The sequence below is a fragment of the Anguilla rostrata genome, chromosome 11, assembly GCF_018555375.3.
Source record: "Anguilla rostrata isolate EN2019 chromosome 11, ASM1855537v3, whole genome shotgun sequence".
In the NCBI taxonomy this organism is placed as follows: domain Eukaryota; kingdom Metazoa; phylum Chordata; class Actinopteri; order Anguilliformes; family Anguillidae; genus Anguilla; species Anguilla rostrata.
The window spans coordinates 6,444,630-6,460,702 of NC_057943.1; the positions used below are offsets into that span (position 1 = coordinate 6,444,630).

At 40.2% G+C, this 16,073-nt stretch overlaps 2 protein-coding genes across 18 annotated transcripts in view; one reads left to right on the forward strand and one right to left on the reverse strand.

The window, feature by feature from the left end:
• The window catches only part of LOC135235342 (agrin-like), a 334,070-nt gene that overhangs the window by 99,835 nt on the left and 218,162 nt on the right, over positions 1 to 16,073 (reverse strand). The gene's annotated exons all lie outside the window — the stretch shown is intronic.
• Positions 1 to 16,073, forward strand: part of LOC135235340 (tumor necrosis factor receptor superfamily member 14-like) — a 74,557-nt gene that overhangs the window by 21,848 nt on the left and 36,636 nt on the right. For 15 of the 17 annotated variants that reach the window (XR_010324350.1, XR_010324346.1, XR_010324347.1 and 12 more), the window contains exons 5-7: positions 11,146 to 11,271; positions 11,437 to 11,592; positions 12,975 to 13,059. The exons of the other annotated variants lie outside the window; for them this stretch is intronic. Coding sequence is in view for 8 of the 15 variants with exons in the window: in XM_064300747.1 (XP_064156817.1) it covers positions 11,146 to 11,271; positions 11,437 to 11,592; positions 12,975 to 13,059 (367 nt within the window). In the remaining 7 variants the exon portion in view is untranslated. The remainder of the gene's footprint in view (positions 1 to 11,145; positions 11,272 to 11,436; positions 11,593 to 12,974; positions 13,060 to 16,073) is intronic. 17 annotated transcript variants of the gene reach the window in all.

A 16,073-nucleotide genomic window follows, 5' to 3' on the forward strand; every position in this document is an offset into this window, starting at 1 on the left:
AATAATTGAGAAGTAGTAGACAATTATTAGTGAGGGTAAAAGCAGGTTAAAGAAACGTGTCCCTAGCTGGGCTTGTACCTCCGACCCCATGTTCCCAAGACTGTAACCTTGCCCACTACGCTACAGGCAGGCTAGCTGTTTAAACTGGAAATGTTTCAGAATAAAAAGGTATGGGTATTTTGCGTCTGTATGTGAGTTTTTGATTGGGTCGTGTAGGTGAAGTTTTTGCTGGTGTCGGTAAAATGTCCAATGGGGAGACATGTTGTTAGTGGGATAGGCGGCAGGAAAAATAAGAATGAGAAGAAGAAGAAGAAGAAGAAGAAGAAGAAAGAGAAGAAGAAGGAGAAAACGCAAAATCCCCTTAGTTTCGGGCTTTATTGTGTGGGCATGTGAAGTTGTTTATGAAATTTGTCTGTTGAAATGGGGTCAGAATGTACAGAACTTAATGTTTTTAAGGGCTGAGTGTCTGTGGCTGTTGTGGTTATTTCTGTGGGAACCCTGAAAAGTGCCAAACTCTCGGTGCTGTATACGTATGGAGCATGCCCCCGCCAAGGCGTAACTTGGTGGGATGGCATACCTGCCATCCCAATAGGATAATATTGTGTTTTAGTAATATAATATAATTTCATTGTATTTGTTCACTTTTTCCACTCAAACATCTTCCTACCACACTAACTACTATGCTAACATCTGCCCTGATTCATGGTCATTTCTACCCTTTACCGACATATCAACCGCACGGTTGAGCATGTCTTTGTAAAATTCTGGCACAATGGATTTTTAATATTTTTGATATTTAATATCATATTCCTATTCTTCAAGGTCTCTTGTATCTGAAAAACATCATGGTTTATCCCTTACCTGCCAAATTCCTGCTTTATGCCCTAATCTTTTGGGAGTGATTTGTGGTGCTGCCTCCGTTGTCAGAGTGGGGAAAGTGCAGGAACTGCTGCTCCACATAGTTGTGTTGAAAAAAGATACTCTTTATGCAAATTGATTAAGGGGGGTCGGAGCCCCACACCAATCAGGATGCTGGGCAGATTTTTTTTTCTCATAGGTTTTTTCACTGTCAAAGTCAGCTCTGCCGCATGGTTGAGAAGTCAGTTAAAGGGTTAAGCAGAAGAAATTTTAGTCACAAGTCTCTCGCAAGACATCTGTCCAGTTTGCATTGCAACAGGGTCTCCTCACACCACGACTTCATCTATTGGCATTCCCCATTGTTTTTGTCATCCTGTTCTTAATTTACATCAGGCGCAACAAGGTAAATATATTTCTAACATTTAAGTGTATTTTCTCTGGAATTATAAATAGCTTGTTTTATATGAGTCTGTATATTACTTCAGCAGTTTTTATGCATTTAATATTTCTCTGAATGATCCTTTGTGATAGCTATCTGGATTGAACTCTGGCCATTTTCTGTCACTAATCATAATAAAAATTACCTTGCCCACACTGTAAGAAAATAAAACGTCCTAGAAATAACCTATAGCTAGCTACTGTTTAATTTCTCTTTATTTATTATACACCTGATCGGTCATTTTCATCTGTATGTAATTTCACCTGTCAATGTCAACTATGTCATTTATTTTAATATGCCAAAAAATGATCACAAAAGCATCCTATCGTAAAAGAAACCTATCATAGTTTTCATTGTTTCACAATACTGTGCAGGGGCAGTACATAATATAATTGCAACTATCAGAGTGTTGATGTTACTTCATGCTACTGTACATTAAGTGCTCAGTAACATTTGCTGAAATTTAGAGGGCCTTGTGGGAATTTGGTCCTTTGTAAAGTTAAATTTGTAGTTCTAAAGTTGAAGTCAATAACAGTTTATTAACAAAGCCAAAATAGTCTCCTTTACAGCATGAAACATACCAGGTAAAAGTTGGACTTTTACAATTATAATAGTGTTATTCAAACACATGCTTTGTACCCATATTCCAGAACAAAATGTAGCAATAAGGTGTCAGCTAACCAAATGGCCATTTTTACATTTGTGTACTTGTCTGATCTGCTCTAATAGATCAGAACACCCCTATTTGTGCTATCGCGACCGTATCTCATCGCGACCCATTAAAGCCAATGACGCAGACGTCTTCATACTTTCAAACTGCTTTCCTAACTACGTTTGCAGAAACAACTCGAATCCAGGCACCGAAACGTGGATTTGCGGTTGTTGTTATTTTGTGTTAGGTATGTTGGATTTTTCGGTAAAATCATACCTTAATAATTTATATGCTTGGCTAGCTAATACTATCTAACCATCCCCCCTTTGTTTGCAGAACACAAGGCTTATCATCATGGATGTTTTTTAATAAATTCTGACAAAAACTTTACAGTTACACAATATTAATGAAAGGTGCTAAATATTTAATTGATGAGTAGTCAATACAGTAGCCTATATAACTTAAGGTATGATTTTACCCAAAAATCCAACATACCTGACACAAAATGACAACCGCAAATCCACGTTTCGGTGCCTGGATTCCAGTTGTTTCTGCGAATTGCAGCGATCCATTTGCTTCTCTTTTCTTTAGCTTTCGGCAGTCTGTAAAAAAGATAGCTCCGATTTCTTGTTGAATCTATTTGTACAGTCAATCGCACAACAGCTCTTTCCCATTTTAGATGTGTTTTTTGTGTTTTCACGGCATTCAAGCTGACTATTCCACCTACTATGACATCATGTGCATACCCTCTATTTTGCGTCATGTGACTTCAGGATTCCCCCAAACGGTTACAACTGCCGAAAGTAAAGTTAGGGCCAGAACAACGCACATACGCAGTAACGTTTGTTTATGTTGTTACCGTTGAAAGCGTCTATAGATTGATATTATACATGCAAATTGACACTTTTAATATATGACGGTTTTAATCGTACCAAACTGTTATATTAATAGCTTTGTGCCTCTAACGTCGTTAGTTAAGTTTTTTAACCGCGTTTAGTTTCGTGCTTTTTTTTGAGACAGCCATGACCTTGCTGTTATCTGTTGGTTTACCAGCCGCCCAGTTGTGCAAAAATCCTGGGTTGAAATGGTTAGTTCAAAACCGAAAGTGAATTAGCCTAAGTTACAGCAAACTTTGGACTGTGATAGGCGGATACCAGTTTGGCTCTTGACGCCGTCGTGAGTCAGGTAAGACTTATAGTCTGTGTAGTTACTTAGGAGAAAATGGCAGGAATAGTTGGAATGGAAGATGGTTGCATTTTTTTAATGCTCTGTTCTGTTCGTCAGTGACCGTGTGCAGGCCCAACGTTTCCGGTAAGGTTTTTGTACGGTTTTGCCATGGCGTGGCGCCACGGCAAAATCCTTGCCGCCACACCATCATTAAAAAAAAAATGAAATAAAATAAAAAATTATACATTAAAAAAAAAAAAAAAAAAAAAAAATATATATATATATATATACACACACACTGTATATAGCCTATATCTTAAATTCATAAATAAAAAATGTCAAACTTTATTAATATTTCTGCCTAATGCGCTTTCAAAACCATACTGTCGCGTCGTGCTTGCTCCTTTCTGAGGTGGTTGGAAAAATTGCAGCGCGCGAAGGTCGCACTGTCTTTCAAAGCGTTACTTTTTTTTCTTCAGCGACCGAAAGACAACGAAACGGTAGATAGCGACGCTTCAAATATGACTATAATGTTGACCAGTGTTTGAATTGGACCAAAATGTGTACCGGTACCTACTCCTCAAAATATATACTGTTTAAAATAAATTCATGTTGGTAATCAAAAGAAGAGTCGGTACTCATATAAGTCCCGACAGCTCCTGCCCATCTAAAGCACTGGCGTTATCTATCATTCGGTGATGACAACTGGCGGATCTACTCTGTTCGGGCAAGTGGAATGCCTCATGCAGTTGTCTGATCGGACAAGTAAAAAATTAATGTGATAAATATGTAACGTTATCTGAAAATAAACAGTGTTTGTTTGTGCCGAAGCTGAACCTGTTCCAGTCGACATACTTTACGTGCCTGCCCTTTTTTATCTAGAGCTGCTGTTATAATGGTACAATACATCTGATTAAAATGGTGACTTGGAAAAACCCATCGGATATCGCGGCCGCAAATTGTTGGAAAATCGCCAAAACAGCGCGCATTAAAAAAAAAAAAAAAAAATATATATATATATATATATATATATATTTTAGGGCATTTAAAATGTTCGAGTGATTCAACTAGGCCTACCTTCATTTCCATACTACAACATGGTGATTTTGTCCATGAAAACGAAAGGGAAAGTGTTTATTTTTAAGGTTTTGTGAATGTAGTGCGCTAGCAAAACTGAGAGTTAGGCTACAGTTGCTACAGCTGACAAAGAGGGCTGCATTCTAATGACGATTATGATTATAACGAGAGGAGCAGTCTTACAAGCTGCTACATTGTCCAGAAATAAATACAGATAACACTACCTAATAAAAAATACATTAATCAAGCATCTAAGTTAGGAAATTTTTGTATCATGCTTCTCAGTAGAATTAGAATGTAACAGAACAGAATCTTTAAAGCCATTTTTCTCACTTTTTCCTTTTTTTTGCATGGACAATGCATGTAAACTCTGTCATTGAGTGCGAGAGAGACAGAGAGAGAGGGCTTTGAATGTGGACCCAGCTCAAATTGTATTGTTAAATAAAAAGATAAAACATTCTAATTAAGTACTGTTTTGTCATGGTAATTGAGTTAATTTAAAAGAAGTGCAATATGTAACTTTTCTTGAGTATCAATTTTGGTTATATAGTCCTCTATTCTTGAAGATAGAACTTCTAGATGGACAATGTGCTCTTTTAATTGTTCTCACCCCGCCATAACTCAAAATACAGGTCTATTTTGCTTCAATATTTACAAACAATACAACGGTTAACAAACCTTTTATGGTTTTAAAGTACATCTAAAACTACCTTTTAGCTCTTGCAAACTGCTATTCCTTGTATCAAGAGCTCGTCAGAGCTAAAAGATAGATTTAGATATTTTTTTAAAAAACCTTTAAGAAGTCTCAAGAGGTTATGTTTTCATAGTCTTAAACTTGTTCGCCTTTGCTACACGCACCCCCCCCCCCCCCCTTCGGACACCCACCACCACACCAAGATTCCACAGGAAATACTGTGCAGGCCAATTTGTGTACAGTGCGTCATTGTAGCGAATTCTGTTTACTGCAGGATTGCAAGACTTTCTGGTTAAAATAAGCATGAAAGTTGTCACGCTTTGTGAACATAATATATTTAATGAAACTACCTTGAGCAACAGGTGCGTGGAGCGAGAGAAAATACGTTAACGTTTTTTTTTAAATCTTGTTTTTTAAACAGTGTGCATCTTCCAATATTCAGACTTTCTTATTAATCATGTGATTTTTGTTATTTATTAGGCTAATCATTCGTTTTCATGGGTGGAAGAAGTAATTCGGAAGTTTTTCATGCTATGCATAAACATGAGCAGGCGGCTTCGAATCCTACTTCCGTTGCCTGCTGCTCTGCGGGAGACTTTAGACTTTGTCCACACTAGATGAACATTATAATTTCCTCTAATTACTATTTAGGAGAAAGGTGGGCAACACCTAACACGGGGTAAAATATACCACCGACCTTTTAGGTACAGTTGATGCATCGAGCTTGAACAAGGTATTTTAGGTTGAACACGCAGAATTACCATCTCCTTGTCTCGAAAAATTTGTTTTACCGGAAGTCTTTTTCGGCTACTGTATTGTGTGTGTATGTCAAGGAATCGAAATGTATCCACTCCTGAATAGTCTTATAGTGACTAACAGATCGCATAGTTTTGATATAGCAGGCTAGATTGCTGGGATTGCTAGCCAGGCAAAGGTGCAGATCTTTTAAAAGAGGCGTTATATGTGCTCTCTTTATGGGTTTTAGTCAATAAACAATCAAGCAGCAGAATTTTAGACTAACTGTAACTGATTAATGATGGATTGTGACAGACCAGAAAAAGGGCTTTACTGTAGCAAGTCTACTCATAATAATAACGTTTTAGTTTCTCAGCCCCCCTGTGTTAACAATTGATTATTTAAAATGATAAAAAATGATTCATTTATGTGCTTAATAAGTGTCTCAAAGGTTAACTCTGGGTCCATGATCACACCAAGAGTATTTATCTGATTTTTGTCAGTTAGAGACCCAAAGTAGATGACACATTTTTCACTAATCCTACTATAATTGGAGAGCGGTTTGTGTGTTCGTGTGTGTTTGTGTGTCCCACTATTCCTCCAATTCGCATTCCTCCAATCCCCCCCAAAAAAGTTTCACGGGGCCAGTGTTTGCATATGCTGTTTTTAATCATTTCATTTTTAATGTTAAAGAAATACTCGCCAATTTTACTTTTTATTTTGCAATCCGGAACTACTGTCACCCGGAACTACCGTACCAATGTGTTTGATTGTGAAATGCTGAATTATGGCTCTGTTGCTATCTATCTATGTCTATCTACATTACATTACATTTATTTGGCAGACGCTTTTATCCAAAGTGACGTACAAAAAGGGCATTTCATGGTCATAGACAACTGCTTAACACAGGTTAAGTAAGGTACAATACTTATTTTGTACAGCTATTTCTAGCCAAGAACACAGTTTAGTTCACACAGTGAACACTATTCAAACCTAACCTCTGCAAAGCCAACTAGGCAGAAGAATAAGCTACAGTATTAGGACAAATACAAATGACCAAAAAGTGCTGGGATGGGTGTATGGCACAAGCTGGCAGGCTTGCAAGGACAGAGTTGCAGTAATCAAGGCGAGAGGTCACCGTAGCCTGGATGAGCAGCTGGGTGGAGTGCGTCGTCAGGTATGGTCGAATCCTTCTGATGTTGTACAGAAGGAATCTGCAGGACCGTGATGTTGCCTTGATGTGCTCCTTGAGGTCCAGTTGGTCATCCAGGTCCACCCCCAAGCTCTTGGCTGAGTGAGAGGCAGTCACTGTGGTGCCATCAACCGTGATTGAGAGCTCACGAAGTAAGGAGGTCTTGCACGGGAAGAAGAGCAGCTCAGTTTTGTTGAGGTTGAGCTTCAGATGGTGGCTGGCCATCCAGGTGGAGATGTCAGCCAGGCAGGAAGAGATCTTATCATTGACCTGTATGGCCGAGGGGGGGGGAGAAAAGAAGAGTTGTGTGTCATCTGCATAACAATGATAGGAGAAGCCATGTGAATTAGTAACTGAACCAAGAGATCTGGTGTGTAAGGAGAACAGCAGAGGACCCAGTACAGATCCCTGCGGCACTCCCGTAACAAGGGGATGAGAAGCAGAGGCAGACCCCTTCCAGGTGACCTGGTAGGACCTATCTGCAAGATAGGAAGCAAACCAAGACAGGGCAGTCCCGGCAATGCCCATCCCAGCCAAGGTTGAGAGGAGTATTTTATGGTTGACCGTGTCGAAAGCTGCAGACAGGTCAAGAAGGATCAGGACAGAGGAGAGGTGTGAGGCTCTTGCAGTGGCAAGTGCCTCCATCACAGCTAGGAGCGCAGTCTCTGTTGAGTGCCCGGATCGGAAGCCAGACTGGTGAGGGTCTAGGAGGTTGTTCTGATGGAGAAAAGGGGTTAGTTGTTTAAGAACTGCACGTTCAAGGGTTTTGGACAGAAAGGGTAGAAGCGATACGGTTCGATAATTCATTACATCGGAGGGGTCTGAGGTGGGTTTTTTGAGAAGTGGGGTAACACGAGCCATCTTAAAATCAGAGGGAACATGACCAGAGGAAAGAGAGGAATTAACAATGGAGGACAGATAGGGAAGGAACTCGCTGGAAATGGATTGGAGAACTTTAGATGGGATTGGGTCAAGTGGACAGGCGGTTGCACGATGAGAGGTGATGAGTTGTCGTACATCGGAATCCTCCAGCATCTCAAAGGAGGTCAGTGTGGCTGTGGGTTTGTCCCGGGGGGTTGGGGGGCTCACTGGATGGGCGAAGGAGTTCCGGATTGTAGCCACCTTTCCTTCAAAGGCGGCCAGAAAGTCATCTGCGGAGAGGGGAGAGGGAGGTGGGGGTGGAGGAGGAACGAGGAGGGAAGAGAAGGTGAAGAATAGTTTGCGTGGATTAGAGACACATGCACTGATCTTAGATTGGAAAAATGAGGCTTTAGCTGACGTGAGGGCAGATGTGAAAGTCGCCAGCAGGGTATGATATGCAGTCACTAAATGAACCACAGATGAACACCACTTAATTAGCACCAGGTGAAGCTACTCAAAATTAGCTCAACAATACCGGGCAAACACCAACCCCCACACACAGGTTCACTAACGCGTTTAACTAACAACAGCGAGTCAACTACAGAGATTCTGAGCTAACGCACAACTAAGTTTGCTGACTAGCAACAGTTGAGACAAGTTTAAAAAAGATTATCTAAATTACACACAACTATGTTCTCTAACTAGCAACAGCAGAAACAAATCAAGAGAAGATACGCTTATCTGAATCGCAAAGTACGGCAGAAGCGACGACACAATCAGATGCACACTCTATCTAGCTAACCTGCTAGCTAGTTATCTTGTGATATATCTGTCTAGCTATCTAGAGTTCTGTTATCTATCTGTCTATATAACTAGCTAGCTAGTTAGCTAATTCTCTATTTTATCTATTTTTCTATGTAAATACCTTAACACTAAACGTATCTTGCACTATTAATTATGACAGTACGGTTCTGTGGTTGCAAGGCCACGCTTGTTGTCCAGACGTGGGCATGTCTAATTACCATATAAGGTAGTCAGGGTGGATTTTCCTGTAGTCGTGGACTCCACTCTTTCGCTCCACTGCGCTTGCGTTGGTTGCAATGGGCAACGTGGCTGTGCCCCTAGTTTGGGCTTCATGCGCCAGCGAGCAGCACTAACCACAGCAAATCAGTGGGTGACGTCATGAAGCACTTCGTCCATATTATTATACGGTTTATGGGACCGCTTCAATGCAGGATCATTTTTAACTTTATGCGAGCCTAAACCAGAGGGCCTAAACACAGCTAGGCGCCCTGGGCGCCTGGTGCGCAAAAGCAGTGTAGAAAACGCTTAAGTCATTGAAAATAATTAGAAAAAAGGCGTCCCCAGCTGCTAAAGCGTGTCTGAGCCCCGAAACATATCCTACGTATGTACTAGGGGAGGAGGGATATTCCACTATTTGTATTTGTATCTATTTGTTCAGCCAAAAAATTATTTGTATTTAAAATAACCGGAAATGTGTGGAGTTTAACCCCAATACTGGGATAGTTTTTTCACCCGTAATACTGGGATACCTTCTCAATGTTTCAGCCAGAGGTTCCATGGCTAAAGCGAACAGTAGCCAAGGTAGAGGCACCCTTGATGGATAGATACCTCTCTCTAGTGTAAATGAGTAGAAGTTGACTGCTAAATTAATACTTTAAGCAGAAAGTAAAGTATTAAGTGTTAAACTGCGAGAGTGAATTTTACTGTATACACGTGACCCTCTTGGACTCATATAAACTATTGGAGTTACATTAACACTCTCTATATGTATGTATTTTTTTGCACAGGAATGCTTTCTTTGGAAAAAATGGAAATATGGTATGGGATATTTTAAAGTCACTTCATGGATGGTAAGTGATGAAATTATCTTTATTGCATTTAGTATAGCATTTTTAGTTGCTTTATGAGTTTATTGCTTTTCGGTTGCTCCTTTAGGCTGTAAACACTCAATGGCCACTTTATTAGGTACAATTATCTAGCACTGGGCAGGACTCCCTTTTGCCTTCAGAATGGTCTGAATTCTTCATGCCATGGATTCAACAAAGGTGCTGCAAACTTTTCATAGGGACTTTGGTTCATACTGACTTGATAGCACCATGCAGTTACTGCAGATTTTTCAGCCACACATGCCTGTTGCCAACCTCCCATTTCACCTCATCTCAAAGGTGCTCTATTGCTCTATTGGACTGAGATCTGGGGACTGTGCAGGCTATTGGAGTAAGCTGAAGTAACCACCATGTTCATGGAACCACCTTGATGATGCATGCTTTGTGACATGGTGCATTTTTCTGCTGGAAGTTTCCATTTGAAAAATGGTAGACTGTGGCAGTAAAGGGATGCACATTGTGAGCAACAACGCTTAGATGTGCTGTGGCATTCAAATGATGCTTAATTGGTATTAAGGGGCTTAGTGTGTGCCAAGGAAACATTTCCCACACCATTACATCACCAGCCTGCACCATTGACACAAGGCAGGATGGATCCATGCTATTCACACAAAATTCTAACCATATCATCGCATGTCGCCTCAGAAATTGAAATTTGTCAGACCAGAAAACCTTTTTTCAGTCTTCAGTCGTCCAGTTTTGGTGATCATGTGCCCATTGTAGCCTTATCTTCATGTTCTTAGCTGACAGCAGTGGAACCTAGTGAAGTCCTTTGCTTCTGTAGCTTATCCACTTCAAGGTTCAGTGCATTGTACATTCAAATCTGCCTTTTTGTACTACACTGTTGTAAACAGCTGTTATTTGAGCATTTGTGGCCTTTCTGTCAGCTTGAATGAGTCTGTCCATTTTCCTCTGACCTCTCTCGTTAACAAGAAATTTTTGGCCACAGAACTGGTGCTCACAGTAATTTTTTTGTTTTTGCTTATCATACCATTTTCTCTAAATTGTAGACCGTAGCGCAAAAAAATTCCAGAAGGGCAGCTGTCATACCACAGTCAAAGTCTTTTCAATTACGCTTAGGTCACCCATTCTAATTTTTGATCGAACAACCACTAAACCTCTTCATCTCTTTAATGTCTGCATGTTTTATATGTTAAGTTGCAGCCACCTGATTTGCTGTTTGGAGGAGGAGGATAGTTGCATTAATGAGCAGGTGTATCTAATAAAGTGGCTGCTAAGTGTTCTCACATTTCCCTGTTTATATCTAGTTTTCTTTAAAACAGCAGACATGACTGTAAATCGTATTTGTTTTTTTTATTATTATTTTAAAGTCTATTCAGACATCTGTTGATCCAGTTATGTGGCCTCGCCTATTCCTGTGGAAGTGCATATTATGAAATCAACGGACAGTGCTGTCAATTTTGCCAACCTGCTTTTATTGAAGTAAATTTAGGCTCATGAGTTAAAGAAATGGCAAATGGTCTATTTTGTTGTCATTTAAATGTAATTTCAAATTGGTACATTTTAGCTTTGTTTTGTGACTTTTTTTCTCTCCATTAGGGGCGCGTGTTTATAAGCACTGCACGGAATACACTAGCACCTCCTGTGTACCTTGCCCTCAGAAATCATTTAATGACGAGCCCAATGGTCGCCTGAACTGTTATCGTTGCACAGGGTGTGACCCAGGTGAGAGAGGATTCATGTATGTGTTCATTAATGCATGGACTTTGCACTTGCTTGACTGTTTGTTAAATAATGTATTATTTTTAGGAATTAAAATTTCATATTCTGTTTTGACTTCAGAACTTCAGAATGTGTTAATGTGGGTCTTTATTCTCTGTTGCTCTACAGACTTGGGTTTAAAAACATACAGGGAGTGCACCCCCTACTCTGACACAGTGTGTGGGCCTCTGGATCACCACTACTGCACTGAGACCGATTATAAGGGGTGCAGATTTGCACGGAAACACACCATCTGCGGGCTTGGACAATTCATCAAAAAAGAAGGTTGGATAATATCTTCACGGGACAGTTGACCTTCTGAAGTTTTTTTTGATATTTCAGCTATAGCATATATTTTATTGTCCTGGACAGTTTTTATGTGCAGTGAAGGATATTTTTGGTACCTAGTAGTAGCTTCTTCTCATCATGCTCTCATGTCCTATTAAAGACATACACTACATGCATGGCCAAAGGTTTCTGGACTCCTGAACATCACACCCGTATGTTTTTGTTGAATATCTCATTTGTTTCCGTTCAGAAACAATAGCATTAGTGAGGTCGGGCACTAATGTTAGGCGTAAGGCCTGGCTCGCAGTCTGCGTTCCAGTTTATCCCAAAAGTGTTTGATGGGGTTGAGGTCAGGGCCCTGTGCAGGCCAGTCAAGTTCTTCCACACCAAACTCTGCAAACCATTTCTTTATGGACCTTGCTTAGTGCACGGCGGCACTGTCATGCTGAAAAAGGATAGTGCCTTCTCCAAACTGCTGCCACAAAGTTGGAATCACACAATACTACAGAATGTCATTGTATGCTGTAGAATTAAGCTTTTTATTCACTGGAACTAACGGGCCTAGCCCACACCATGAAAAACAGCCCTAGACCATTATTCCTCCTCCACCAAACTTTATAGTTGGCACTATGCATTCGGGCAGGTAGTATTCTCCTGGCAATTGCCAAACCAAGATTAGTTTGTCAGATTGCCAGATAGTGTAGCATGATTCGTCACTCCAGAGAACGTGTTACCACTGCTCCAGAATCCAATGGCAGTGTGCTTTACAGAACTCCAGCCGTGCATGGTGATGTTCGGCTTGTGTATGGCTGTTCGGGCATGGAAACCCATTTTATGTTGCTCCCGACAAACAGTTTATGTGGTGAGAGGCAGTCCAGAGGTAGTCTGTGGCAACCGAGGACAGACTATTTTTACGCGCTATGTGCTTCAGCACTTAGCTGTCCCTGTTCTGTGAGTTTGTGTGGCCAACCTCTTCTTGGCTGAGCTGTTGTTGCTTCTAGATGTTTCCACTTCACAATAACAGCACTTATAGTTGACTATAGTTTGCCTTCTCTATATGCTATTTTCCAGTGGTGGTATAGGGTGCAACAATCCCGCCAAGTATTCAAATGCACTGACCCATGCACAGGAACTTTGAATGCCGAATGCGAAAGAGTCTAAAATCCAAGATCTGTTTTTAAAATTAGTTTTGATATGGTGCTTAATATTACCGTGTCAGACAATATTGTTGGTTGTATCTAGGCAGTCTTCTTACTCCAAAATACGCTCCTAGTATAGCTTCATTTTTCAATCTTCTTGGTTATCCTTCATCTTCATTATAAAATGATAGAAGGGAGGTTTGATGTGTGTGAATGACTTAAGTGGTGTGTTCTGTTTAGGGACAAAAACTGCGGATACACAGTGTGAAGAGTGTCCACATGGTTATTTCTCAGCTGATGGTGTCAAGTGCACAGAATGGACAAAGTAGGTCAAGTTTCCTAAACTACAGTTTACGGTTTATTGACTTTTGTTTTGGTTTAACAGTGTACAAAAGGATCTGCTTGGCACCTCCGTTGTTAAATGACTTGTTTCATATTGATTTTATGGTGTTACATACTATGGCTCAGTGAGCGCCAGTATAACTGGAGGGAGAACTCATCTGGAAAACTGTTGAAACTAAAGCCGCGTTTCCACCGCAGGAACTATACCCCGGAACTAGGAACCTTTTGAGGAACTCAGTGCGTTTCCACCGCAGGAACTAGGGTCTAAATTTAGTTCTGGGGGCTTTGTTTTACCCCCCAAAACGTTCCTGCTCGGGGGGTAGTACTTTCCGAAAGTACAGGAACCTTTTGGGTGGAGCTTGCAGCGCTGAACATTTCTGATTGGTCGAGTACTCGTAGCATTTGTGTTGTATTTATTTTCCGCCATTACCCGCCATGTTTGAAAATATGCAGCGGCAAACCAATTTATTTTCATAATAACTTCAAATCAAACTTGTATGTTATGCGGCGCAGTAGCCTACTTTTGGTTATAGCCTTTCAACGTCTTGGAATTATAACGTGTGCTCTTCTGTTCTTTTCTTGCTTTAGTATTCGTTTTATAAAATGCTAAGCATTCGTGCTGGGACAGCATATTACGTAGGCTACCAAAACATTCAAACGGATTAATTCGGTTGCTGAATATTTTCTTACGGATTTTCTTTGTTAGCCCGTTGTAATTGACTCAAAACGTTTGATACAGTTATGTGAGGTATGCGGTAGTTCTGAATAATTAACATTGGTGATACAGTACAAGCAAACTGGAAATCACCTTCCGCACTTTTTATCCGGGTAAAATAACGGGTTAATTCTAGTAATCTTCCCTTTAGCTTTTTCAGACTGCCGTAATTTTACTCAATTTTACTGCCATTTTTCAATTCCACGAAAAGACCAGGAAGACTATGGACTCATTTATGGTGCATGGTTCGCATCTGGAGGGCACACTTCGCTGCTCGGCTAGCAGTAACTTCGAAGGAAAGCAAACGGTGGCTGTACCACTACTAATTTACATTTTCACGCAAGTCCGAGTTTTTGTTCTATTCTTGTCATTTTGCGATTAGCCTATATGGAATTGACGACGAGAAAGTAATAAAACAGCAAATTGTTTACAACGTGTGCATGTTTTCTGCTGTTAATGAATGTGTTTGAGAGGATATATGAAAATCAATAAATACAAAAGTAACCATATATAGTCATTGTTGGTAACCCGTTGTATATAAGTGGAATAAACCCCTCCGGGCTGTCCCGGTTATTAGAAAATAATGTAGGCTACTTCGGTGGTAGTATGGGGTTACAGAAGAAATCATATGACAGATGGACCGACGACAACGTCAGTGGGCTAATTTGCCTAATCTTCGCGGTACTTTAGACCCCGGTGGAAACGCAGACAACCATTGGCTGAAGGAACCTTTTAGTTCCTGGTAAAGTAGTTCCTGGGACTGAAAGTTCCGGGTAATTTTGGTGGAAACGCGGCTTAAGTGAACTAACAGAAACGAAGTGTAAAGCAATGCTGTCATAATCATTACACTTAAGTGCCAAATTAACCCTCCTGTTATGTTGCGGGTCAAATTGACCCTTTTTAAAGTTTGAAAATCTAGGAAAAAAACTTAAAATTATTTTTTCAGTATGAAACTTCTTCTACTGGCCTTAATTAGTGTAATCAACATTTTAAATGAAAATGGTTCATTTCATGTATTTGCAAACCCCCCCTGTATGGGGATTGACCCGGGAACATTTTTGCTGTACCTAAAAAATGAACAGAACAGGAGGGTTAAAAGGCACAATAAAAAAAAAACGGAATACAAAATATCCTTTTGCATCAGTTGATGTTCAATAAATTCAAAATAGTGTTAGGTGGGAGAAGATAAGGTTATGGATGCCAGGATACAGTTTGAGGTGTGTTTTCAGTGCGCACTGCTGTATTGTCAAGACTAATAGACGGATTTTGAATGGGCAAGGACTTGGGACTAAGCAACATTTTGGCAAAGTTGAGTTCCATCCATCCAGGTTCTAAACCATATATTCCTGAACAGGGTTGGGGGTGAGGGCCAGAGAAGTGGGAATACACCATAGACAGCTAGCCTGAGCTGTGACTTGGGTCTATTTAAAGGGAGTAGGAATTCAGCCAGTGGCCAGAGAATTTGGAGATGTATGGGAGTAGTTCAGATGAGAGCCTGGAGGAAAGGAGTGGGGATTGGTCCCAGGTCACGGTTAAGGATAAGTTGGTTTATAAAGTGGGTGGATGTCAGCATCTGGGATGGGTGAGAATGGCGAGAGACACAGGGAGGCTAGATTTTTCTCCTGCTCGAAAGTAAATGATCTAATCCAAGTTTGCTCTTATTTCAGATGCAATTTTGACCAACAGAAGACTGCAGAAGGAACCAAAACATATGATACAGTTTGTGAAAATATACCTGAACAAAGTAGATTAGGGATTCTTGGACCAGTACTATTAACAGCTGTGCTATGTGCTGGACTAATTGGAAACTACTTTAACGAAGGTTAGTTAATGCTTATCTGAAAGCATTAATAAATTCCCATTGTTTCATTTTGTTAATTTAATATGCAGTGCATGCATATGCTTTTTCTGGTTTTATTTTAATATGGCAGTTATGCATTTTAGCCAGTCTTCAACAACCGACACACTATAGCCAACATGGCTGGCTCCTGGAACAATTGGGAGAATGCATTAGTATTATGAACCAAACTTAAATATTACTGGACATCTTGGGAATATCTGTAGGTAACCGCATCGGTTGTAAAAGTACTGTTGAGCACTGGTGTACAGTTATGAGTAAGAAACTTTTGGAACAGGGCAATAATCATAACAAAAAAAGTATGACTTTTTTGGAAGCTGTTAGTAATTTCTTTTTTCTTTTTTCCAGGGTGGATGAAGGTGAGACACTATCCACATTTGGTATACACATTTTTCATAATTACGTCTTAATTTCACTGTATCAT